Source organism: Schistocerca cancellata, chromosome 7 (genome assembly GCF_023864275.1).
Source record: "Schistocerca cancellata isolate TAMUIC-IGC-003103 chromosome 7, iqSchCanc2.1, whole genome shotgun sequence".
NCBI lineage: Eukaryota > Metazoa > Arthropoda > Insecta > Orthoptera > Acrididae > Schistocerca > Schistocerca cancellata.
This window is the reverse complement of record NC_064632.1, coordinates 328,300,013-328,323,605: the sequence shown is the minus strand read 5'-3', so window position 1 is coordinate 328,323,605 and position 23,593 is coordinate 328,300,013. Positions and strand designations below refer to the sequence as shown.

The 23,593-nt window shown below is 38.8% G+C and overlaps 1 protein-coding gene across 1 annotated transcript in view; it reads left to right on the top strand.

Moving 5' to 3' along the window:
- Positions 1-2,762: 2,762 nt before the first annotated feature.
- LOC126092058 (histone acetyltransferase KAT7) overlaps positions 2,763-23,593 on the top strand; it is a 562,552-nt gene continuing 541,721 nt past the window's right edge. The window contains exon 1 of the mRNA XM_049907464.1: positions 2,763-2,896. Within this exon, the coding sequence (XP_049763421.1) occupies positions 2,879-2,896 (18 nt within the window). The 5' untranslated portion in view covers positions 2,763-2,878. The remainder of the gene's footprint in view (positions 2,897-23,593) is intronic.

The following is a 23,593-nucleotide window of genomic DNA, read 5'->3' as shown; positions in this document are numbered from 1 at the left end:
TGTGTAGACTGAGATGGGTTGGAAATATAATGCAACTTGATTAGACAGAGCCCGCAAGGAAAGCCTGAAACCAGTGAACCTAGAGGAAGAAGAGCAAGAGGATGACCTCAGTTGAGAAGGAGCGATGAGGTTGGACAGGATGCTGCCCGAGTCTGTTACCGTAACTGGAGGTCCACAGCAAAGTCCAGAAAGTAATGGCAGAAAATTATTCAGAACGCCAAGTCCCACCCCGGGATGTAGTGCCAATGGAATAAAAGAAGAATGTATCACCAGCTTCTCCTTCTGAAATTAAGAAAATTATACATTCTCTTGAATGGCTGGCTGCGGCTAAGCCATGTTTCCGCAATATCCTTTCTTTCAGGAGTGCTAGTTCTCCAAGGTTCGCAGGAGAGCTTCTGCAAAGTTTGGAGGGTAGGAGACGAGGTACTGGCAGAAGTAAAGCTGTGAGTACCGGGCGTGAGTCGTGCTTCGGTAGCTCAGATGGTAGAGCACTTGTCCGTGAAAGGCAAAGGTCCCGAGTTCGAGTCTCGGTCGGGCACACAGTTTTAATCTGCCAGGAAGTTTCAATCTTCTGCCTGTTATACAACAACCAGAATATTTTGCAGATGATACTAGTATTGTAATCAATCCAAACATATGTACAGAAACAGAAGACATGATAAATAAAGTTCTTAAAAGTATCATTAACTAGTTTTCTGCAAAAGGTCTTGCCCTCAATTTTAAAAAGACACAAACATGTTCAGTTCTGCACTTCTAGAGGTACCATAACAATGAATGTGTAATACATGGCGAGGAAATGATAAATAGGTTAAAAACTTCAAAATTCCTAGGAGTCCATACTGATGACAAATAAAAAAAATAATAAAAAAAATTGAAACTTAGTTCAGCAACATTTGCACTTAGAATCATTGCAACTCTTGGGGAGAGGCACATCAGTAAGCTAACATATGTTGCGTATTTTCATTCAGTAATATCGTATGGAATAATGTTCAGGGGTAACTCATCTGTAAGACAGAAAGACTTCATTGTGCAAATGTGCTTTAAGAATAATACGTGGTGCTCACCCACAGTAACCTTGTAGACATATGTTAAAGAGATTCGGCATTCTGGCTGCTGCTTCACAGTGTATTTATTCCTTAGGCAGCCTGTTGTAAATAAACCACTGCAGTTCAAAAGGAACAATGAAGTTCATAATTACAATACCAGACGAAAAAGTGACATTCATTACTCCATATTAAGGTTGTCTTTGGCACAAGAAAGGCTGCACAATGCCGCTACAAAAAATTTTTATCCCTTACATAGTGACATAAAATGTCCGACAGATGGAAAGGTAAAATTTGATAACAAACTGAGAAACTTTCTCTTTGAGAACTAGCCTATGAGTAAAAAAATTTAAAAAGGTTCAGAATGTAACTGTATGTACAAATTAATTTGCAATGTGAATGTACGATGACTCGTTCACATCGCTGTGATCCATGGCACTTGTAACTAACTAGTAACAGCCTATTGGAATTGGGTCAATAATAATCAAAACAATCAATGTTATCAGCTATCAGTATTTGTAATTGTTAAAATATATTTCTGCTTTATCAATAAAGGTGAAATGTGTGTGCTGAACCTTCCAGACAGGCAAAAATCAAAACAACACACCAACCTGAGTACAGGGTGTACAGTTTTTATGCACCGCCTGTTGTCGGCACAGTTTCCCTTAACATAGTTCTTGACAGTTTCGTACTACTGACGTCTCTGAGCTATCAGAATAGTTGGCAGCAAACAGTGGTACGTTAAATTCACTTCTACCACTGACTGAAAATAGCTCAGTCGACGACATTAATTCTTATTTCATTTCATCTGCTGACGATACACAGAATCAAACGCCTTGACTTCTGCTGCTGTCTCGTGCAATCCACAAAGTTAATGTGGGCAAACAGAGGAAATTCATCTTCTTGGCAGCACGTTGCTCACAATAATAATTAGACAAATAACGCAATCATGGAGAGCACGACTCTTTATAAAAATCTGCTGTAAAGTGCTGTAATTATCCAGATTTTGCTCATCCTTTTGTTGTTGGCAGCAAGATTACAACAAATACATTATTTGTGCTATTTAAAGACATGCTCAGCAGCGTGTAAGTAATATTATCACCTCAGTCGTGGCATCTCGCGTGCATGTTTCTGAGTATCGCGTTGAGGAAGAACTACAGCTCAGAATGAATTGAAAGTTAGTTTTCCTGAACTGAAAATAATATTCGAACAACACGGTTTCATTGGTGTGTTTGATGCCCCAAATGTTTCCATGATAAATGCCTTCTTGTACGTAATATTTTTGGGAGCGTTTTCTTTCCGTTGACATTTCTGTACACTCTTCAGCTAATTGCACTGCTAGAATTAACGACATACAACTTACGTCAGTTGTCGCCATGTTGAATAAACAAACAAAACACCGGAAATTCCGGCCATGCATGCGCATTTGTTTACGTTTACTGGACTCCAAAGGCGATGGTTGGTGGATGTATGTATTAACTTCTCACTGCGTGTGGAAACCCAGTTAAAAAGTTTTTTGACGTTTCTGACTTTCACCTCAATATGCCAACAGAAGGTTTCCACAGGCAAATTGGTTCACATGAGAATTTCTATACGTATGCATGTGCAGGCTTTCGGCGTATATGGGAACTCACATATTAATCGTTTCGTTTGAAAGAAATGATTTTGGAACATCGACTGTCAATATATCGATAGTCAAAATGGATTCCGTAGAATGGAGTATCTTTGACGAGTAGGTGTTTGCGCGGTTTAATGTGTTGATTGTAGATGTTTTAATGTTTTGACAGATACGCGCTGTTATTGATCATTTGGTGTCGGGTAGGCTGTGGTGAGACATGATTTCAAAAGAAAAGGTAATGTTATGCTGAGCTTGAATACTAATAGAAAATACGCTGACTTAATCATAACTATGTGTTTATTGACTGTTGTAACGAGCACAGCATCAGTATAAGCTTTAATTTTCAGTCAAAAGTGTAACTTTCAGTAAATCCTTAAGCGAAATATAACGGTTCATGAGCTGCACAGTACAACTAGACATCGAATTTTATACAAAACAATGACTGCCAATCCGGATTTGCTTACAGCTGACTATCTATGCTTCCTGTTTTGTGAAAGTTTGTGTGTTTCTAAATGACGTTGCTACATTTAGTGGATTAGTTTACGTTTATTGTCGATGCAATATAAAGTGTTTCTTATTAATGTTACTGTGCGTGTAAAATGTAGCTAATACTAAGTATGCTTGCCTTTGTTTACGTATTACGAGGGACTATGGAAGTAAACATTTGTAGCTTACTGACACACTGTAGTTCGCTCATTAAAGCGTGCTGTTATTGCTTTTGGCACATTCATCGTGTTATTGTTTTTGTTTACCCCTCATATTTAGGATTCGATTTGCTATTATCAATAGTAAAACATCGAAGGTAAAGTGCGTTGTGTTTTATCTTACTTGTTTACTATCCGAAATCGTGGTTAACTGGTAGCTGGCTTCTAGCTCCTCAAACTACATTGAAGTTAGTTGGCACTAACCATACGAAACTCGAAATGTGCCAATCATTTTACAAGTTCGTGGTAAACGCGCGTTCAATAATTTTGAATCATTGGATTATCTTTTTCCTAGAATTAGCAAACACTTTCATCAGTTTCATTTCGATAACTGCTGAAGTATCCTGTGTTATGTTATATAGCTTCGATGGCATTTTTATCGGCAAAGGCATGTATCACACTGTTGCACAGTTACGTACGATATAATCTGAGACTTGCCCTATGCATTATGAAGTATTCATCGGTAATACTTCGTTCTTTTGCCCTGTTAGTGAAGGTGTTAATGCATTTGTGCTTGGAAAACTTTAGGGGTAGTGTATTATGTAAATCCAGAGCAAAGGATGATTCTCGATCTCTAAGCAGAGTCAAAATGAACCCATACTCAGGAAGTGAGTGCTGTGGAGCAGATGCAGGAAGTCTGCATTGCCTTTCCGCAAGGTCCTAATGGATGTGGTTTTGCTATTGTCCTCCTCCGATCTGTTACGAAGTGTCATGTGGATAACTGTGATGATTGCATGTGCAGCATAATGTTGGATTTTTTATGGATGAAACCTAGTCCCAACAGGTAGCCAATGTCTCTTGAATAGCACCAAGGCCGTCACTGAGCTTATCATCCCCATCTTACAGGCCTATCATCATCAGCAGTGTCACATACCTTCAGTTCATGATATACTCTGGAGAGGTTTGGAATTTAATCTAGAATGTGCCACTACTTTTCCCCCTTTTGCTGGACAAATACTGGCAGTGAAAATTTTCCTCCATGAGGATTTGGTCCAGCTTACCTCAAGTTGAGTGCTACTGTGTATGCTTGTGTTAGTGACTTTCTCTACAGAGGCAGTTGAGCCTAGGTATAGAGGTTCATTTTATACAATGTCATCAGTTTGTTTGTGTATTGTGGTAGATGTTTTATATGAAATGTGAAAACTCTATGATAATGATGATCATCTAAAAGGCTTGTGCCAATACCATGGCAAGTGACATTTAAAAAGGATTCGAAAGTTTCACTTCTTTGTCAGATTTAGTATCTATGCAGCTCAAATGACTTCACAGTATTGATTGAACATGAAACAGTTATAATAAAAAAATAACAATACAGTTACAACTCAAGATCTCTTTTGTTATGTGTGCCTAACATACAGATAAGCCCCACAGCACCCACCATCCCCCAAAATATAATATTCACAAATAAACCAAATGACACATCAGTGATATGAATGTAAAAGAAATCCCTAATATCAACTAAACACACATTAGTACATTCACAGTAAAAGCCAAAAACAGGATAAATGCATATTAACAACATGCTTACTACTCAAAAAACAAAATTGTACAAAAATAACTGCTATAGTCTATTGAAAAACAAAACACTGTAATACACTCTTCTTTATCATACGAACCAAGAAATGAATATAACTAAATAATTTCTACCACACCCCCTGTCCTCTGTCAATCCCGTCTGCATACCCCTATGAAATACTCCATGAGAAATAAGCCGTTGCAAACAGAAAGAAGCATATGAAAGATAAGTAAATAAGCAAGCTTTCAGAGCCAGTGGCCCCTTCTTCTGGCAGAAGGGTTGAAGGGGAAGGAAGAGGGATGAAGGAAGAGAACGGACATGGTTTATGAAATGGGGAGTGTTTGGAAAAGTCATGTGGAATGTTGGGTCACGGGAGGACAGACTGATTCTTGAGGACTGCACTTGTCCTGTAAGTCTCCCCTGACATGGGACTTTCCTGAACTCTCCCGAACTCTCATTTCCTAAACTTTGCCAGTCCTTTTCCTTCATTCCTTTTCCTTCTCCAACAACCCTTCTACCAGAGGACAGAGCCACTGGCTCAAAAAGCTTGCACATTTACTTAATGTTTCTGTACATTTTCTTCTGCTGCTTGGCGAGTAGATTTTTTTGTCTAACCAATTACATTATATTTTAAAGAATTGATTATTTTTGTTGAAGAAACTTTAAAATATACAGCTCCCCACTCTCGTTTCTGCAAACAATCAATAAATAAATAATTACTCATGGGCATAAATACATACAGCTGATTGACACCAAACGTAATAAATAAAATGTATGATATTGTAGGTCACCGTGCTAGATTTTATGAACCAAGTCCCTGTTGAATCAGATTTCACCCAACAGCTCCCCATAAAAATGGGTTGAAATCATTTTGATAGGCTTTCCACGGTTATGGGATTTTATATGACCCACCAACGGGCCTGTACCAGACTCCGAAGGAAGTCTATAATGCTTGAAATATCGTACAATTCTTCTGTCAATGTATGCATGTTGAACTTCACAGTTGAATCCATCACACACAACAAACTCATCCACTTCGCTGCAAGAGAATGCCATATCAAGCAGCCTACCTATTTCATAAAGCTCTCTTCTCACATGCCGACTTTCAAATATACTGTCCATGTTTGACATTGCTACGTCTAAGTTCAAAAGCCAACAACCAGTCCTAAATGCTTCCGTTGATCCCTGCTCAATGTGCTTGGTGCATTTACTTTACTTTTCATCTCCAGAAAATCTGTTTTATAAAGTTTTGCAGCTCAATATTGAGCTACGTCCAGTGTTTCTTGTTGAGCCATATGTCATTAGGGGAACACCTCATGGGGCAGTTGGAACATTGTAATTTTTCCATATCCTGGACTTCACCTCGGTCATGTTTGTTGTCTGCTTCAACTTTGAAGCCTCATTTAATGACATATGTTTTTACTGGTGCTACACCGTTCTGTTGTGATTCAATGTTCTCCAAATCTTCCAGCATGATGTTTTGCCTCGGGGCATCTCTTGTGAGGCAGGATTGGCTTTTGGGGGCTTATTTAGCTCATTGCTAAAGAATCTCTTGTGTGAAAAAAGTCTTTCATGTCCATATGAAGCAACTTGTAGACCATTTATGTTAAAATGAATGGTCGAGATTGCAATAATATTTGTTTATTTACTGGTTTTGGCTTATGTTAAACTCATCTTCAGAATTTTTGGCTCTCTAGTGCTGGCAGCTCTGTGGTTTTCGGAAATACAAAAGCGTCCGATCTTACCCGTCGGCTTTGACCCATGACGTCACAAATATGGCGGAAACGACCATAAACGACAATTCCAATATGGTGGATATAAAAACATCGCATACGTATCATAAACACTGAAATACACAGGTTTCACAAAAAGCCTAATGACTCTAACGGGACAAGCGTGGGAAATTGGGGGTTTTTGGGTGGGGAGAAACTAAATATACACAAATGTAGCCACCGACCGCCATACAAAACCGCGCAAAACGACAAAAAAAATCAACATCACGAAACTGACCAAATACCAAAAAAACACATTCTTATCCGGAATCAGACACTTCCCTGACCTATATACATCTACAGTAACTCCCGATCCCATAAATTAGGATCGAACACTTCCCTTGACCTATATAGCTCAACAGAACCTCCCGATCACATCCCCCAATACAAAACTCAAAAAACACTTCCCTTAAACCTACATACATCTACAACAGCTCCCGATCCCATAAATTAGGATCGAACACTTCCCTTGACCTATATAGCTCAACAGAATCTCCCGATCCCATCCACCAATACAAAAATTAAAAAAAAACACAAACCATAGCAAACAAACATTTCCCTTAAACCTACATACATCTACAGCAGCCCACGATCCCATAAATTGGGATCGAACACTTTCCTTGACCTATATACCTCAACAGCAACTCCCGATCCCATCTCCAATTACAAAAATCGACATACTCCACCAAACATTGAGATTAACACCTCCCTCCAGCTATATTGCTCAACACCAGTTACCAATCCCATATCGACCACTACCCATACCCATGACCTACGATCTCAAACACATCTTCCAATACGAATACCAATACCAAGCTTCACAGCCGCAAATCTCAATGAAACACTTCCCTATACCCAATACACAACACATACACCAAAAACAAAAAAAAAGGGAACTTACCACAAAAAAGTTCCAGCCCCAGAAACTAGATTGGCCACCACAATATCACACACACACACACACACACACACACACACACACACACACACACACGAAAAAATACTGAACTAAAATAAAAACCCAACCCACCCAAACGTCAACCCCCTCCCCCACAACCCCAAAATAAAAAAACCCGCAAACATAAACCAAATACAACATAAAAAACATCTCAATCACACACTACAACTCAACAAAAACTTCAACAAAATAGATCCTCCACAACGAAAAGAAAACACACACACACTCCCCCTCCCCCCCACCTTAACAAACACTATACAACAAAATAAACCGCCCACCCCACCCTGAACCACAGCCACCCACCCACCTACCCAGCCCACCCTAACTAACCACTTTCGGCCTATACATTTTACCCACAGCCCTTAAAAAAACCCGAACAATGCAATAGCCCTCTGGGACACTCTTCCGCCAACAGTACTCATCTAAATGAGACTGAAGGTTGGAAGAGCGCCTCTTCCCCCTCCCAAGAACTGACTTAACCGCCCCCCACATCCCCTCAATTGTGTTAGTGCAAGCCCCTGTATCATAATTCTTAAACTCTAAACTGTGGTTCACTACTAAATGATTAAATCCCCTCTCACCCAACCCCCTATAAGAAGAAAAAGCATCGGAAACTACTGTGGACCCCGGCTCTACATACTCCTCAATTAACCCCACTAATTCAGCCTTCGACCTCCCCTCCACAACCCTAAAAACACATTCGGAACCCCCACCCCCCGGAACAACAGCCCCCCACACCCAAAGACCAGCCACAGACTTCCCCCTCCCATACTTCCTTTTCCCAAACTGCGACTCGTCCACCTCCACAACCACCCCATGCCCCCCCAACTTACCCCTGTACTTAATAAATTCCGGACACACTTCACGACAAAAGGAATACCAGTCCAAAACAGTCCTCTCACTCACACCAGTCTCAAACGCGCAAAAACTCTGTGGGGACCTATAACAAAAATAATATGTAACAAGCACAATCTCACGCATGCCCAATCTAGACTTCTCGAACCAGGTACCGCGCCTTATGGAACGCCATACGCCATCTTTCCTGCAGCACCACATGTACTCGTCCCTGGTCTGACAGGCCGGAACTTTAACCAATTTCATCGCCTCACGGCAAAGAGAGCACTTTACAACTTCGGCAATTAATCCGAATAGCTGTATAAACTTGATCAGGTCTAACGGTGTCTCGCCCATCATCGCCCTCAACTATTCATGCGGTCTTTCATATCCATTCCTGAGCAAAAAACCACAACCGAATACACTCAATAACAAACTCACCCGACGTACAGCAATTACCATTACATTAACCATCACACAAAACCGTTAACTCACTAATACAAATTCCGCTTCAAAACCACGAACACAGCACTCACCACTGAGCAACAGCAAACTGACCCCAACACACCAAACAAACGAAAACCATGAACACACCACCAGAGGGCACGACAAACACCCACACGACATCTACAAACACGCCACAATCACAAACCAAACTCCGCGCTGTAATGACGTCACACACCACAACACGCTTACGTCACGCTTGTGATACCACAATTGTACACCATGCATGATCATGTTATCACGAGAAAACCAAGGAGCTGCCAGTACCTGCCATAGGGGATCAAAAATTCTGAAGATAGTTTTAACGGGAGCTCAAACTGGTAAATAAACAAATATTATTGCAATCTCGACTGATAATTTTAATATAAATATAGCATCAGGTTGCTGCTCCCCATAGACAGTGTTGTCTAAGTTTATGATGTAGAGCATGGCACTCTTCGAAAGTCTGTTGAAATATTTGTGTGTGCTCATATACAATTGTTTGGAATGCGGGTCTAAAAATCTGGCCAGTTTGTATAGCTTCCCAAGTGGTGTAGGTTTCATGCATCCTGTTCTAACCTGCTTGTGTCATTTAGGCTTGTATTGCTACAGTTGTGAAAAGATACTTGATATTAGGTGATTTAAATAAAAACGATACGATATATTCAGTATTATTTGTCTACTTACTACCACATCTTTCATATTGTAACAGTAAGTTTTGTTAAATATTAGTATATCTTATGGTTGCAGGGGCCAGTACTATTGGTAGGTATGTGTAAATTGCAAAAGATAAAAATATTCATAATCCAATCTAAACACCATAACAGCAGCTTATCTCTACATTTCTGGATTAAATTGCAGTTGTCTAGCCTCTATAGTGATTTAAGGTGGATAATACTAGCTCAGAGAAAGGCAGAGACCAGATTAGATCATTGGAAGAATGCTAATGAAGTGTAATTCAGCCACCAATGCATTTAGAAACATTTTTATGATTTTTCCGAATGTAAACACTGAAATTAATAAAGATACCAAATCGCCATACAAGGTATCCTAAAAACATTGCAACAATGCTTGAGGGGCTGTATAGGATGTCTTCAGGAGCAAATTAAGTATAGGAACCCATGTCTATAAACATCGTCCAATGTTGCTACCGAGCATCGAAGTTGATGCCAGGCCATGCCACTAGGCCCACCCCTTTCGCAGCAAATATTATTTCGTACCCTGACTGACTGTGGGTAGAATGTTTCACAATGTTGTTTGTTATTCAGTGATTGCAGCTGATTGTCACGATCGCCAATAGAGAAGATTGAGCTAGCAGCTACATAGAAAAAAAGCCTTGTCTCCCTTGAATGAGATGATCTGTTACCTCGGATGATGGTTTTGGACATGGGTTTCCATCTACAGTTTATTTTTCTTCTGAAACCCTCTAAAATCTGCAGTGATTTCCCTAAATCGCTTCAGGCAAATGCCAGGATGGTTCCTTTGAAAGGGCACGGCCGATTTCCTTCCCCATCCTTCCCTCACCCGAGCTTTCGCTCCATCTCTAATGACCTCGTTGTCGACGGGACATTAAACACTACTCTGCTCCTCCTCCTAAAATCTGCAATATTTTTTGGAGTAAAGGAGGAAACTGCAGATGGAAACCTGTATCAGAAACCATCATCCACCAAGGCAACAGAGCATCGCATTCGTAGGAGATGAGGCTTGTGTATGCAGCAGCTAGCTCCATCTTCTGCACTGGCGATCATGGCAATCAGTAATGATCACTGAATAACAAACAACATTGTGGGATGTTCTGCCTCCAATCTGTCAGCATACAAAGTCACATTTCTTGCCAAAGGCTGGACTAGTAGCAGGTACCGGCATCTATAATGTCAACACTCAGTAGCGTTATTGGATGATGTTTCCAGAAATAGGTTCCTAGCCTCGATTTGTTCCTCGAGACAACCTCTACAAACCCTCAAAGTTTGTCGCAACATTTCTGGGCCACCCTGTACAGTGTCAGTCACATAACTGAGAGCTGAAATCACATAGCTGAGCGTACAAACTTGCTTTCTTGTTAAGAGCCCGCACAGAGCTACTGTGTCTTGGCTCTGTAGCCAGTGTGATAGTCACTTGTCATCCGTCTTACGTGCTTGAAGCAAAAACAATGTCAATTTGAAGAGAGCTAGTGTTCAGAGATGGGAAAATAAAACTTTAATACAAACAGTAATTAAACATATGCAGTATGTGGCGTACTTCAGACTTCTGTAGGTAGTTATTAACAATAATTAAAAAGTTTCATACATATTATTTGCCATGGACATCCGTCTCCCTATTCAGGGTTATTACAAATGATTGAAGTGATTTCACAGCTCTACAATAACTCTATTATTTGAGATATTTTCACAATGCTTTGCACACACATCCAAAAACTCAAAAAGTTTTTTTAGGCATTCACAAATGTTCGATATGTGCCCCTTTAGTGATTCGGCAGACATCAAGCCGATAATCAAGTTCCTCCCACACTCGGCGCAGCATGTCCCCATCAATGAGTTCGAAAGCATCGTTGCGAGCTCGCAGTTCTGGCACGTTTCTTGGTAGAGGAGATTTAAACACTGAATCTTTCACATAACCCCACAGAAAGAAATTGCATGGGGTTAAGTCGGGAGAGCGTGGAGGCCATGACATGAATTGCTGATCATGATCTCCACCACGACCGATCCATCGGTTTTCCAATCTTCTGTTTAAGAAATGCTGAACATCATGATGGAAGTGCGGTGGAGCACCATCCTGTTGAAAGATGAAGTCGGCGCTGTCGGTCTCCAGTTGTGGCATGAGCCAATTTTCCAGCACGTCCAGATACACGTGTCCTGTAACGTTTTTTTCGCAGAAGAAAAAGAGGCCGTAAGCTTTAAACCATAAGATTGCACAAAACACGTTAACTTTTGGTGAATTGCGAATTTGCTGCACGAATGCGTGAGGATTCTCTACCGCCCAGATTCGCACATTGTGTCTGTTCACTTCACCATTAAGAAAAAATGTTGCGTCAACAATGAAAACAAGTTTCGCACTGAACGCATCCTCTTCCATGAGCTGTTGCAACCGCGCCGAAAATTCAAAGCGTTTGACTTTGTCATCGGGTGTCAGGGCTTGTAGCAATTGTAAACAGTAAGGCTTCTGCTTTAGCCTTTTCCGTAAGATTTTCCAAACCGTCGGCTGTGGTACGTTTATCTCCCTGCTTGCTTTATTCGTCAACTTCTGCGGGCTACGCGTGAAACTTGCCCGCACGCGTTCAACCGTTTCTTCGCTCACTGTAGGCCGACCCGTTGATTTCCCCTTACAGAGGCATCCAGAAGCTTTAAACTGCGCATACCATCGCCGAATGGAGTTAGCAGTTGGTGGATCTTTGTTGAACTTCATCCAGAAGTGTCGTTGCACTGTTATGACTGACTGATGTGAGTGCATTTCAAGCACGACATACGCTTTTTCGGCTCCTGTCGCCATTTTGTCTCACTGCGCTCTGGCGGCAGAAACCTGAAGTGCGGCTTCAGCCGAACAAAACTTTGAGTTTTTCTACGTATTTGTAGTGTGTCATGACCATATGACAATGAATGGAGCTACAGTGAATTTATGAAATCGCTTCAATCATTTGTAATAGCCCTGTATTTGCCAAGAACAGTTAGGCACCATTGTACTTCAGAAACAGATTAAGTGATACCATCTTGTCTCATGTGGCTGTTTGTTGATTTGATGAGTCTAAATACTCATTTTGACATACTTTGTTTAAGTATTTAACAGCAAACATTTTACTTCCCTTTGAAAATGATTGTTCTCTCCACTTTGTGCATTGGACACAGAAGTACCATTTCTTGCATTGTCTGTACTGAATGCCTCAATGACAATTATTTCTCAAGTGCGAAAATCTAATAACCATTGGCAGCTTTTTACATTCAGCAGAGTAATTGTTGCTTACCATTTGAGCAGTAGGAGCATTGTACAAGCTGCACTAGGTGAGTCTCTGCATCATCTCAGTGAATCTACATCTATACTCTGCAAACCACCATGAGTTGCATGGCAGAGGGTACATTCCATTGTACCTCATATTAGATTTTCTTCCTGTTCCATTCACGTATGGAGTGTGGGAAGAATGATTGTTTGAATGCCTCTGTGTGCGCAGTAATTATCCTAATCTTATCCTCACAATCCCTATGTTAGCGGTTGTAGGTGGTTGTAGTATTTCCCTAGAGTAATCATTTAAAGCTGGTTCTTGAATCTTTGTTAATAGACGTTCTTGGGATAGTTTACGTATGTCTTCAAGAGTCTGCCATTTCAGTTCCTTTAGTATCTCAGCAACACACCCCCATAGATTAAGCAAACCTGTGACCATTCATGCTGCTGCCCTTCTCTGCATACTTTCAATATCCCCTGTTAGTCCTGTGTGATACGGGTCCCAAATACCTGAGCAATATTCTAGAACTGGTTGCCCAAGTGATTTGCAAGCAACCTCTTTTGTAGACTGATTGCACTTACCCAGTATTCTACCAGTAAACTGAAGTCTACCACCTGCTTTACCCATGACTTGAACCTATGTGGTCATTCCATTTCATGTACCTACAAAGTGTTACACCCAGGTATTTGTATGAGTTGGCTGATTCCAACAGCCACTCATTGATATTATAGTAATAGGATACTATGTTTTTTCGTTTTGTGGCGTACACAATTTCACATTTATGAGCATATGGAGCAAGTTGGCAATCTCTGCACCATGTTGAAATCTTATCAAGATCTGACTGAATATTTATGCAGCTTCCCTCAGATAGTACTTCATTATAGATAACTGTATCATCTGCAAAAAGCCTAATTTTACTATTATTACTATCTGCAAGGTCATTAATATACAACATGAACAACAAGGGTCCCAACACATTTCTCTGGGGCACACCCAAAGTTACGTCTTCATCTGATGCTCATTCTCCATACAAGATAACATGCTGTGTCCTCCCTGCCAAAAAGTCCTCGATCCAGTCACAAATTTCACTTGATATCCCATACGACTGTACTTTTGAGAATAAGTGTAGGTGCAGTACTGAGTCAGATGTTTTTTAGGAAATCAAGGAACACTGCATCTACCTGGTGGCCTTGATCCAATGCTTCCTGTATGTCATATGAGAAAAGTGCAAGTTGGGTTTCACATGATCGATGTTTTCGGACTCCGTGTTAGTTGGCATTGAGTAGGTCATTCTGTTCAAGATACCTCATTATGTTTGAGCTCAGAATATGTTCTAAGATTCTACAACAAATCAGTGTCATGGATATTGGACAGTAGTTTTATGGATCACTTTTACTACTCCTCTTGTAGATGGCTGTGACCTGTGCTTTTTTCAAGAACTGGGCACACTTTATTGTTCTAGGATCTACGATAGAATATAGCAAGAAGCAGGGCTAACGCCACAAATTTGAGTGTAGAATCTGACAGGGATTCCATCAGGGCCAGCAGCTTTGTTAAATTTTTTAACGATTTCAGCTGTTTCTCTATGCCACTGGTGCTAATAATTATTTCATTCCTCTTTTCAGTCATACAAGGATTAAATTGGGGCAATTCTCCTATGTTTTCTTTTGTTAAAGGAACATTTTAAAACAGAGTTAAGCATTTCAGCTTTTGCTTCATTACCCTCAACTTCAGTTCCTGGCTCATTCGCTAGGGCCCGGACACTATCTTTGGTGTCACAAACAGCCACTACATACGACAATAATTTCACTGGATTTTGTGAAATGTCATTTGACAATATTCTGCTACAGTAGTTATTGAAGGCATCGCGCATTACTCTTTTGGCAGCCAAGCGTGTTTCATTCAGCGTCTCTCTATCTATAGCCATACACTTTGTTTTACGTGTATTATGCAGTAATCTCTGTTTCTTTAGAAGCTTCTTTACTGTGAATATATACCATGGAGGTTCCCTACCATTATGAACTGTTCTGTCCAGTGCATATTCGACTATTCTTTTAAACTCGAGCCAAAGTTCCTCCACACTGATTTTTTTTATCTAGTTTTTTGAATATATATCTCTTTCTGCTTGTTTTAGTTGTCCATTGTACTTTAGTAATCATTGTTGTCTCAACTGCATCATGGTTACTGATACCAGTTTCAAAGTGTACATCCTCAAAGAGGTCAGATCTATTTGTTGCCATTAGATCCAATATATTTCCATCATCCTCTGTGCACCTGACCTATTTAGGGGGACTGTACAGTTCTCAACCCTGTTGTGCAAGTCCAGGAAGTCGCAGCCTATCTTGTCAGAGAACTTTCAATGTCTCTGGTTCAGTCCTTCCACTCAACTTAGAACCATAGGACCATGATCAGTTCTGGCAACAATTCTGCAAATTGTGAGCTTCATTGAAACTCCACACTCAAAGCTGACCTCCTCCATCTTCTCTGCCAGTTGCTGGAATGAACAAAGAATGACCCTGGACCCCAGACGACAGGCGTCATTTGTTCGAGCTTGCGCCACAGTCTGCAGTTGGTTGCACCCTGTTCCCTCAATGTCTGCCGGGATAGCTCCCAGGCATATACACAGAGTGCACACTTTCCTGTCCCTTCCTTCCATTTCCCTAAAGGGTACTATCATTCGCCATACGTTTGAACTGCCAACAATTAATAGACCTCTACCCTTTTGCATTTGCTTCCTTCTGACACCGGACAGAACAGGTTCCCCCACAACAGGTGAAGTGAGTACCATTGGGTCAGTTTCAGTGAAAGACAGCATCTCAAACTTGTTGGTTAGGTGGATCGGTACAAAATGCTGAGTCCTCCCTAATCCCCATCCACTCTGTACAGGATACCTAGGTCTACCATTGACACACCACTCACAGTCAAGTGAGCGGGTAATGACAGATCCTATACTTTCTGCAAAGGAGACAGGATCCACAGGAGAGGATAGTACTTGAGGCACCTCTGGTATCGGTATCACAGGTTCACAACTGTAGTGAAATAGCTGTACAAGGTCTGTGAGCAAATGTTCTGTACATTCTGGGTGACGCTCACAATATTGTTCTAATGATCTGACATCTTACAGAAATAAAAGCACAATTAATCCTGTAATCTTCGACTCAAATTAAATGAATCAAATCAGAAACCAGCAGACTGATCTGTGATTGTGTGGTTGATTTGTGTTTGCCTCCCAAAATACCACGATTAGTGAGTGGGCGATAAAAAGCCTTTCACAGCTAATTCCAGCAAATGCTAGTGATGGTGGCTTGTCATTGCTTGTCTTTTGCTGTAGCGTCATCTTAAAAACAAATTGCACTGGATGCATAAGTTATCTGGATGGAGGCAAAGTTCAGTAAAAGTGAGTGCATGTGGTGTACGATTTAAATAGGCTTCACTTCTTATAACTCTTGTGTGCAGAAAAAAGTAAGAGACAGTTTAGATTCCAGACCAATTGCTGGTTGAGACAATTACGGCCCTGTATAAAGAAAAATGTGTGCCATATCTACTAGAGCAGACATTATTAAAGAAGTGTACTTGCAACCAGTGTTCCCATTGAGACCTAATTTACTGCTACTACGTTTTTCCCCCCCCCCCTTCTTCTTCTTTATTTTTTCATTTGCTCTTGTTTCTTTCCTTATTTTCTCACTGAACCAAATTAGAGCAGCTAATATAATAGTACCTTTTGCCATTGCATTTGGTACTTGCTTTAGCGATGGTATTCACAGTTTCCTTATTAAACCTTGCTACTGTGGGAATTTTTCTTGTGGGACCTGCAAAATACCAGACTAATATGTGACAGTTGTAAAACAAAACTGGTTTATGCAAACATGATGAGGTACTGGGTAGCATACATTACTGAAAATATCTGCCGATATCTCTGCACCAGTTTTTAGTTGGCATTGTTAATTGTGATTTAGTTTCTGATTGTTGTTGTTGATGATGACAGTGATGATGATGATGATGATGATGATGATGATGATGATGATGGGCTAGAGGTAGTTTTCAAAAGTTGAAGTGCCATCTTTGGTTCCATACAACTGTTAATATTTTGCACCATGTAGGTCTACAACCTAGTAAATCTTCCTAACAAGTCATCATTGTATAACACACATTTTAACTCCTCTATTTGCCATTGTGACACATAAATATTATCATTTATTGCTTTGAAACTTTTATTAAAAATGTCAGCTGAAAATTTGTATTAATTAGTGTAGCTGTCAACTTATTATTTATTTATTGAACCTGTAATGTAAATGTGAAGTACTATGTTAATACAAATTGCTGTTAAAACACATCTGTCTTTGGCTAAATTATCTTGTTACTTAATGTAGTATTTTACACCATTCATTTTTATGTCCTTGAGAATAAGAAATTTGTATTTTTTGTAATGTACTTGTTGCAGTAATGCCAAATGATGATGTGGGTGTGTGTGGTGTCCTGTTTTGCATCTTGTCATATCTACTCTCCTTAACTTGTTGTTGCCTACTGTAATTGCATCTGTGAGATGTTAGAGCAGTTGGTAGGAAAATATAGGGTCAACATTAATAAGACTGACAACCTGCAGGAATGATTTCCTGACTGGAAAGGAAAGAAAAAAAAGGTCCAATATACATGTGTCTGGAAATGTATCTTTGCCACATTAGATGGCGGTGATAAGTGAAAGTTCCTCTAACCATGTGCCGTGTTTTCCTTGTGTGTTGCAGGCTGTGTGATCGATGCAGCGCACTGTAAGAAGCAGAATGGTCCAGTATTAAGTCGGAAACAAGCCAAGATTGTGTTTGTGGATAGCCAAGCAGATGGAAATGGTCATGAGGCAACAAAACAAATATACTCATAGACATCAACCACATCACACAACATTTCAAGGCCTTTTCTCCTGTAGGACACACATAATCGTATTTTAGTTTACGGCATGTTGGCGGGCCACTTGTCTGCATATTGTATTAAGGTTCGTCTCAGTATCCTGTAGAACCTGGTCCTCGAAATCTGGTTTATGCACAGTCTGCCACTTCTCTTCATATCCATTTGTCTAAAAGGACCCATAACCACAGAAATACCCAAAAATGGCTTGGAATATTGTGTGATGTGATTGGAGCCTTTAAGAGTACTTCTTTTGGTATAACCGTGCTGTCTCTTGACCATTTCCATCTGCTCGGGCACACAAAAACACCACCATTTCAGCTTTTCCTCCATTTCCAGTCAGGAATCAGTCCCTGCAGTTTTTTGGTTTTGTTAATATTCACCCTGTATAAGCTGGTACAACTTGATAGCATTAACTTTTCACTTGTGTTATCTATTGAAGATAGTTTTGTGGAAGAATCATTGTTAAACATTTTGACACTCTTGTCGTCAATACAGAAAATAAGAATGCTTTCATTTCCTCAAAAATAATTTCTCCAAAACCATTCTTGGCTTTAAGATAAGATGTAAGTTATATTGGGGGGTGGGGGGTGGAAAGCTGTGAATGAATGAATAATTGACATCATATTACTACACTGTAGTATTTTGTGTTGCCTTTGCTCTTCTAAGTATTTGACATACACACCAACATATTAGATTCCAAATCTAAATTATTTGAGGTAAGTGTGTATTTGAGAAGGCACTCCATATTTTCATGTCGTTGTCAATTGGCAGGGTTGTGGTATTCAACCATTTTAGACACCAAAGAATTCATTCAGCATTTGCCTGTTTGCCCACATCCACAATTTGCATTATATCATGTGTGAAAAAAAAAAATACCCTGTTTGATATGAGTCATGCTTCCTAAATCCACTCTGATTTTTGGAGATACGTTTTTGTCTCTCTAGAAACGACATTGTATTCAAGACCCGAATGGGATCAGTAGTAGCAAGGCAGTATATTTTGTGAAATCAAAGGTTTTCTGTGACATATCTCCTTTGTGCATATTCAGCAATTCATTCTAAGCAGTGAAACAACTGTGTCTGATTTCTTATGAACTACTTGATTAAATAGAGTATTGTGAATTTAATATTTTATTTGGCCATACACAGTGAGCCATTGGATTAGAAGCCGGTGCTATGTGGTGTGAGAGATGTGCTACTGCTGTGGAGGATAGAATTATGCAGCATGTCTCATGATTAGAGTAATCTTAAACCTTATGTTGTCCATTAGTATATCAGTCAAGCACTCAGGTAGGCAATACACATGGTGTCAGTGCATTTAGTCGAGGCTGTGTCATGAATGAATGCCCAATAAATGGGTTCCTCCACCTCCAAGGTTGTGCTACAACTGGTATTTTCAAATGCCATTGTGTCAGGAGTTTACTATGAATACCTTGATTCAGGGAAAAATACTGCTGCCAGAGAAAACATTGTGTTGGGGACATGCATTTCTCTTGACTGTCTTAGATTGTTGAGGGTGTGATTCTTCAACACACTAAGCAATCTTCACCAATGAGAGACTGCTTGATGCAGTGTACTTTTATTTCCTTTCCCTGAAGCTATTAAGAACCAATGTTCATATTGAAAGTTATGTAATGATGATAGCATTGATATGCTCGGTACTTCCTCAGTTTACACTTCTTGGGGGGGGGGGGGGGAAAAAAAAAAAAGAGAGGAGTTGCTGCCGTCTGGTAGATGATAAATCACTCTGGTATCAAAATTTTGTACAGTTGTAAAAACAGTTACATGACAGAACTACTGGCTATTATTCACATTCAGAATGTGAAATATTCAGTACTGCAGAGAGCCACATATAAAAATACACTCTATGCTATCTTTCAGAAGAAAGCGAGGATGGTATATGTCCTTTTATGTGTGTCTATTGGCAGTACGTAATGTTTCACTCCATGAAGGGCTGTCTCATAACCATTTTTCCTACAGATGAATTTTCCTTTTGTGCAATTCTTTCATATGTGTATTTCACCATAAATATCAAACACACACATTTTTGTGAGATACTATTAGACCCTCTTGGCAGAGGAATTGTAAAACATTAGGTGAACCCACAATGAAGAATTAAGTACAGCAAAGAGCAAATCTATCAGAATTGATTTGTAGATCATTTTAATGTTCATCTTAAAGGCTTATAACTAATTTCTGTAAGTTAAAATTTAAACGATGATGATTCTCTTTATTTGTCTCTTTTCTGTCACAGGCTGCTTTTGTACACAAGTGTAAATGTAAGTAAGCCCATTTTACTATGGTGTTTAAAAATTAAGATCTCGGCTAGATGAAGGGTCTCTGTTGTAGTTTAGTACTTTTTCTTTTCTAAAACCTGCTGCAATGTCAGAGGCTCCACTGCTCCTTTTGCTATAACTTGGAATGCTGTCAGAGCAGTACTGGCCAATAGTCTGATGTGTGATGATAAAATAAGTTAGTTTTAACATAATATTTTGCTTTGTTTTTCTTAAGTGAGTTTATCCAACTACTTCAACATAATCAATTAAATATTATATTTAATTCTATATTCTTCCTGTAATAAAATTTCTTGTATACAACATGATTTGTTAGGTCACAGTTGTTTATGTGCCCTTATCCACATTTTTCAGTTATATAGATTTATTTGCAACCAGGTTTGAAGATAGTTTGTGTCATCGTGAATTTTTTCTTTAAGCTCTAAAATGTGCAAGTCAGCCCCCTTCAATATCACATCAGATATTATGAGAAAAGTGTAAATTGTGACTTGGACATGGATAATGTGCCAAAGACTTTTTTTAATATTTGTCCTATAGCAATGTAACAAAGCCAATACACAGTTTTTTTTTCTTAAAAATACAATCAGCATTAATTTTATAAGACCCTATGATGAAAGACTGTTGTAAGATCCCAATATAATATATTTGGTAGTGTCGCCCATTGGAAAGCACATCTTTATGTAACATTGATGTGTCACTTGTAATTTTTACACATGTAGATGAACATCTTATTTTTGTATGAATGCTTTCAGTGAACATGATATCAAAATTTTGACTTATTAGTGTGAAATGTTGATAGAAATGGCACCGTTAACAGTTTTATTATTGTATGCTCAGTTTTCATATTTCACACTGCTGGTTTCTGTTTGCAGATACACCAGTTTTGAAGTATTAACTGTCTTATCCAGTTTGGTTTCATTGTTAAGTTGATATTTACACACACACTTTAATTACTGTTGAGTTCATCTTTCTTGTAGTAGTATAGACAAAGATTATATGGCTATCAGTCACGACACTCTGGGTATTATCCAGTTGCAAAGCTATCCCACCTGTAAATATGAGTGAATTAGCAGCTCAAAACACATACAAGGCGAGTGGGGTAATTTTTAATGGAGTATGTGTCCATTTCCATTAAGTTTAATGCAAGAGGCCAAAGAAATCTGTTAATACCTTCTGGATTCGTTTATGTGGCCCTAGACAGGATAGGGTACATATTTTATTGTTTTCCCAATTGTGTTAGTCATTCAGTACCAGTATACTTATAACCCAAACTTGTGTGTGTGTGTGTGTGTGTGTGTGTGTGTGTGTGTGTGTGTGTGGAATAAGGAACAAATATGACCCAAACATAAATCACAAATAATTCCAAAATGTAATACTGTCATTTCAAGAACACTTGTTACTGATTAGGTTATGAATTACATTCTTATTTGTAGTGAGGTGCCAATACAAAATGTTTCTTACAAATTCTCTCAAGAGGAAATGAATATGAGTTTTAGCTGAATGATTTTTTTGTTACTTAAATGCCTATGTTTAGCCGCTTATTATTTCAAGTTGACACTGATAACTAATGCACAAGTCAAGTACTTAGACCCTTACGTAATGAAACATTGCAAGCATTTGAAACTTCCTGGCAGATCAAAACTGTGTGCCGGAATGGTACTTGAACCCAGGGCCTTTACCTTTATTACGAAGCCATCCTCATGGCCTTATTTCCGCCAGTACCCCATCACCTACCTTCAAGACTCTAATTGAAATTATATGTTTTAGAAAATCTTGTGCTCGGTAAAAAAACATATTTACAACTCTATACATGCACTATACTGAAAAGTTAATAATTTTAATCACATGTTAAAATTATGGACTGAATATCAGTCCTTGGTACTACCAATAAACAGTACTCATTCTCAGTTCTATTCATCCTTATTTTTATTGACCTGGCACAGTCTTTTCACTATTTCTCACTCTGCACCTGCATTTATTCTTTTAACTAGTTAACATACAAATTTGTAAAATCGTTGATGTACAAGTAAAATAAGTCACTGAGGAGAAACTTTTGCGATGTGTGTTTGATCGAATCTATTTTCTTAGTAACTTGTAGTGCTTTCTATTTTTTTGTCAGAAGGTTGATATAGAAATCTTTAAAAACAATGTTTTACAACTTAAATCATTGTTCTGTAAACTGCATAGAGAATTTCTGAATGTATTATTAGCAACTTAACCAACTGAAGTATGGTTAACAACATGGTAACAGTATTTTATGATGACATAATAGTTTTATTTTCATTCATTTTGAATCTGAAACCCTAATTTCTACTTTTACCAGATACACTTAACAGTTGTACATGCTGCTGTGAAATACCTTGTTGACTGAGTCAGTATTATGTTTCAAATATAAGTATGTATTCACCCAGAATGATTTTTTTATGAATACTGACAAAAAGAATTTTTACAAAAGTTAAATGTGGTGGTCATTTCTGCATTTTCCTTCTTTCAAGAGCTCATAAACTTACTATTTTAATGTCTCTCTGTTGCAAAGAAAAATACTGTCGTAACCCAGTGACTCATTTTATCATATCTCAATTTATTTACACCAAGTGTTGGAACATTCCGGTATTTGCCCTGCTTGCAAGCCATCTGAGAAAGTTTAGCCTTGTAGTGGAATCACTGCAACTATGAGTGTAAACTCAAACAGTTTGTTAGCTGTTGCTTGCCACATATTTGCCTTGCAAACAAATTTTTTTCTTCACTCTTTATGACAACTGTAGATATTAAGAGTTTTGCAGTATTATACACTTACCAAGAAGAAATATTTCCTGAGATCTCTAGGCTGGCAACATTTCACACCACTTTGCTTACATACTGCATAATCAGTTTTAGTGAATGTGACTCTATTTATCACATAATTAATGTTGTAGCATTAATTTTCAGCTTGACTCTAATTAACATCTGAAAATTGCTTTTAAATTGCATTGCTAGAATTCAGAACTGAGGCCTCCCATTATGTACACATTCTGTCTTAAACTCAGTAGAAGAGCAGTATTTCTGTACTCATTACTCATTAATCTAGTGGTGATACGAACTTAGATAACAAAGAGAGAAATCCCATGTAAAGCATTTTACTTTATGTAGGACTCAAAAAAAATTTACCCTTTCCTAGCTTAGTTATTTTTCACATTTACAACAGCTAAGTACATTCAATATTTCTTTCCTTTTCAGCATGCTCTCTAACCAGAGAATAACCCATAAAACTAACAGTTCCAATGAACCTCCGATGTTTTCATTGTAAATGGTAAAAACTTACAAAACAAATTAGAGACATGCTTCATAATGTCAGGTCAGCGTTTGGGTTATTACGGTCTACTGTTATAACAAAACTAATTTTATCAGTCCTGTAAGGTATGTTATTAAGTGTTACTAGTGTGTATTGCTTTTGCATGGCAACACTCGTGTTTGTATAAAACTTCATTTTCTTATCAGCGTTGTTTATGTGAGTTTGTTTGTTTCTTTTCTATGTGTATCTGCTTTCAAGACAGTTTACA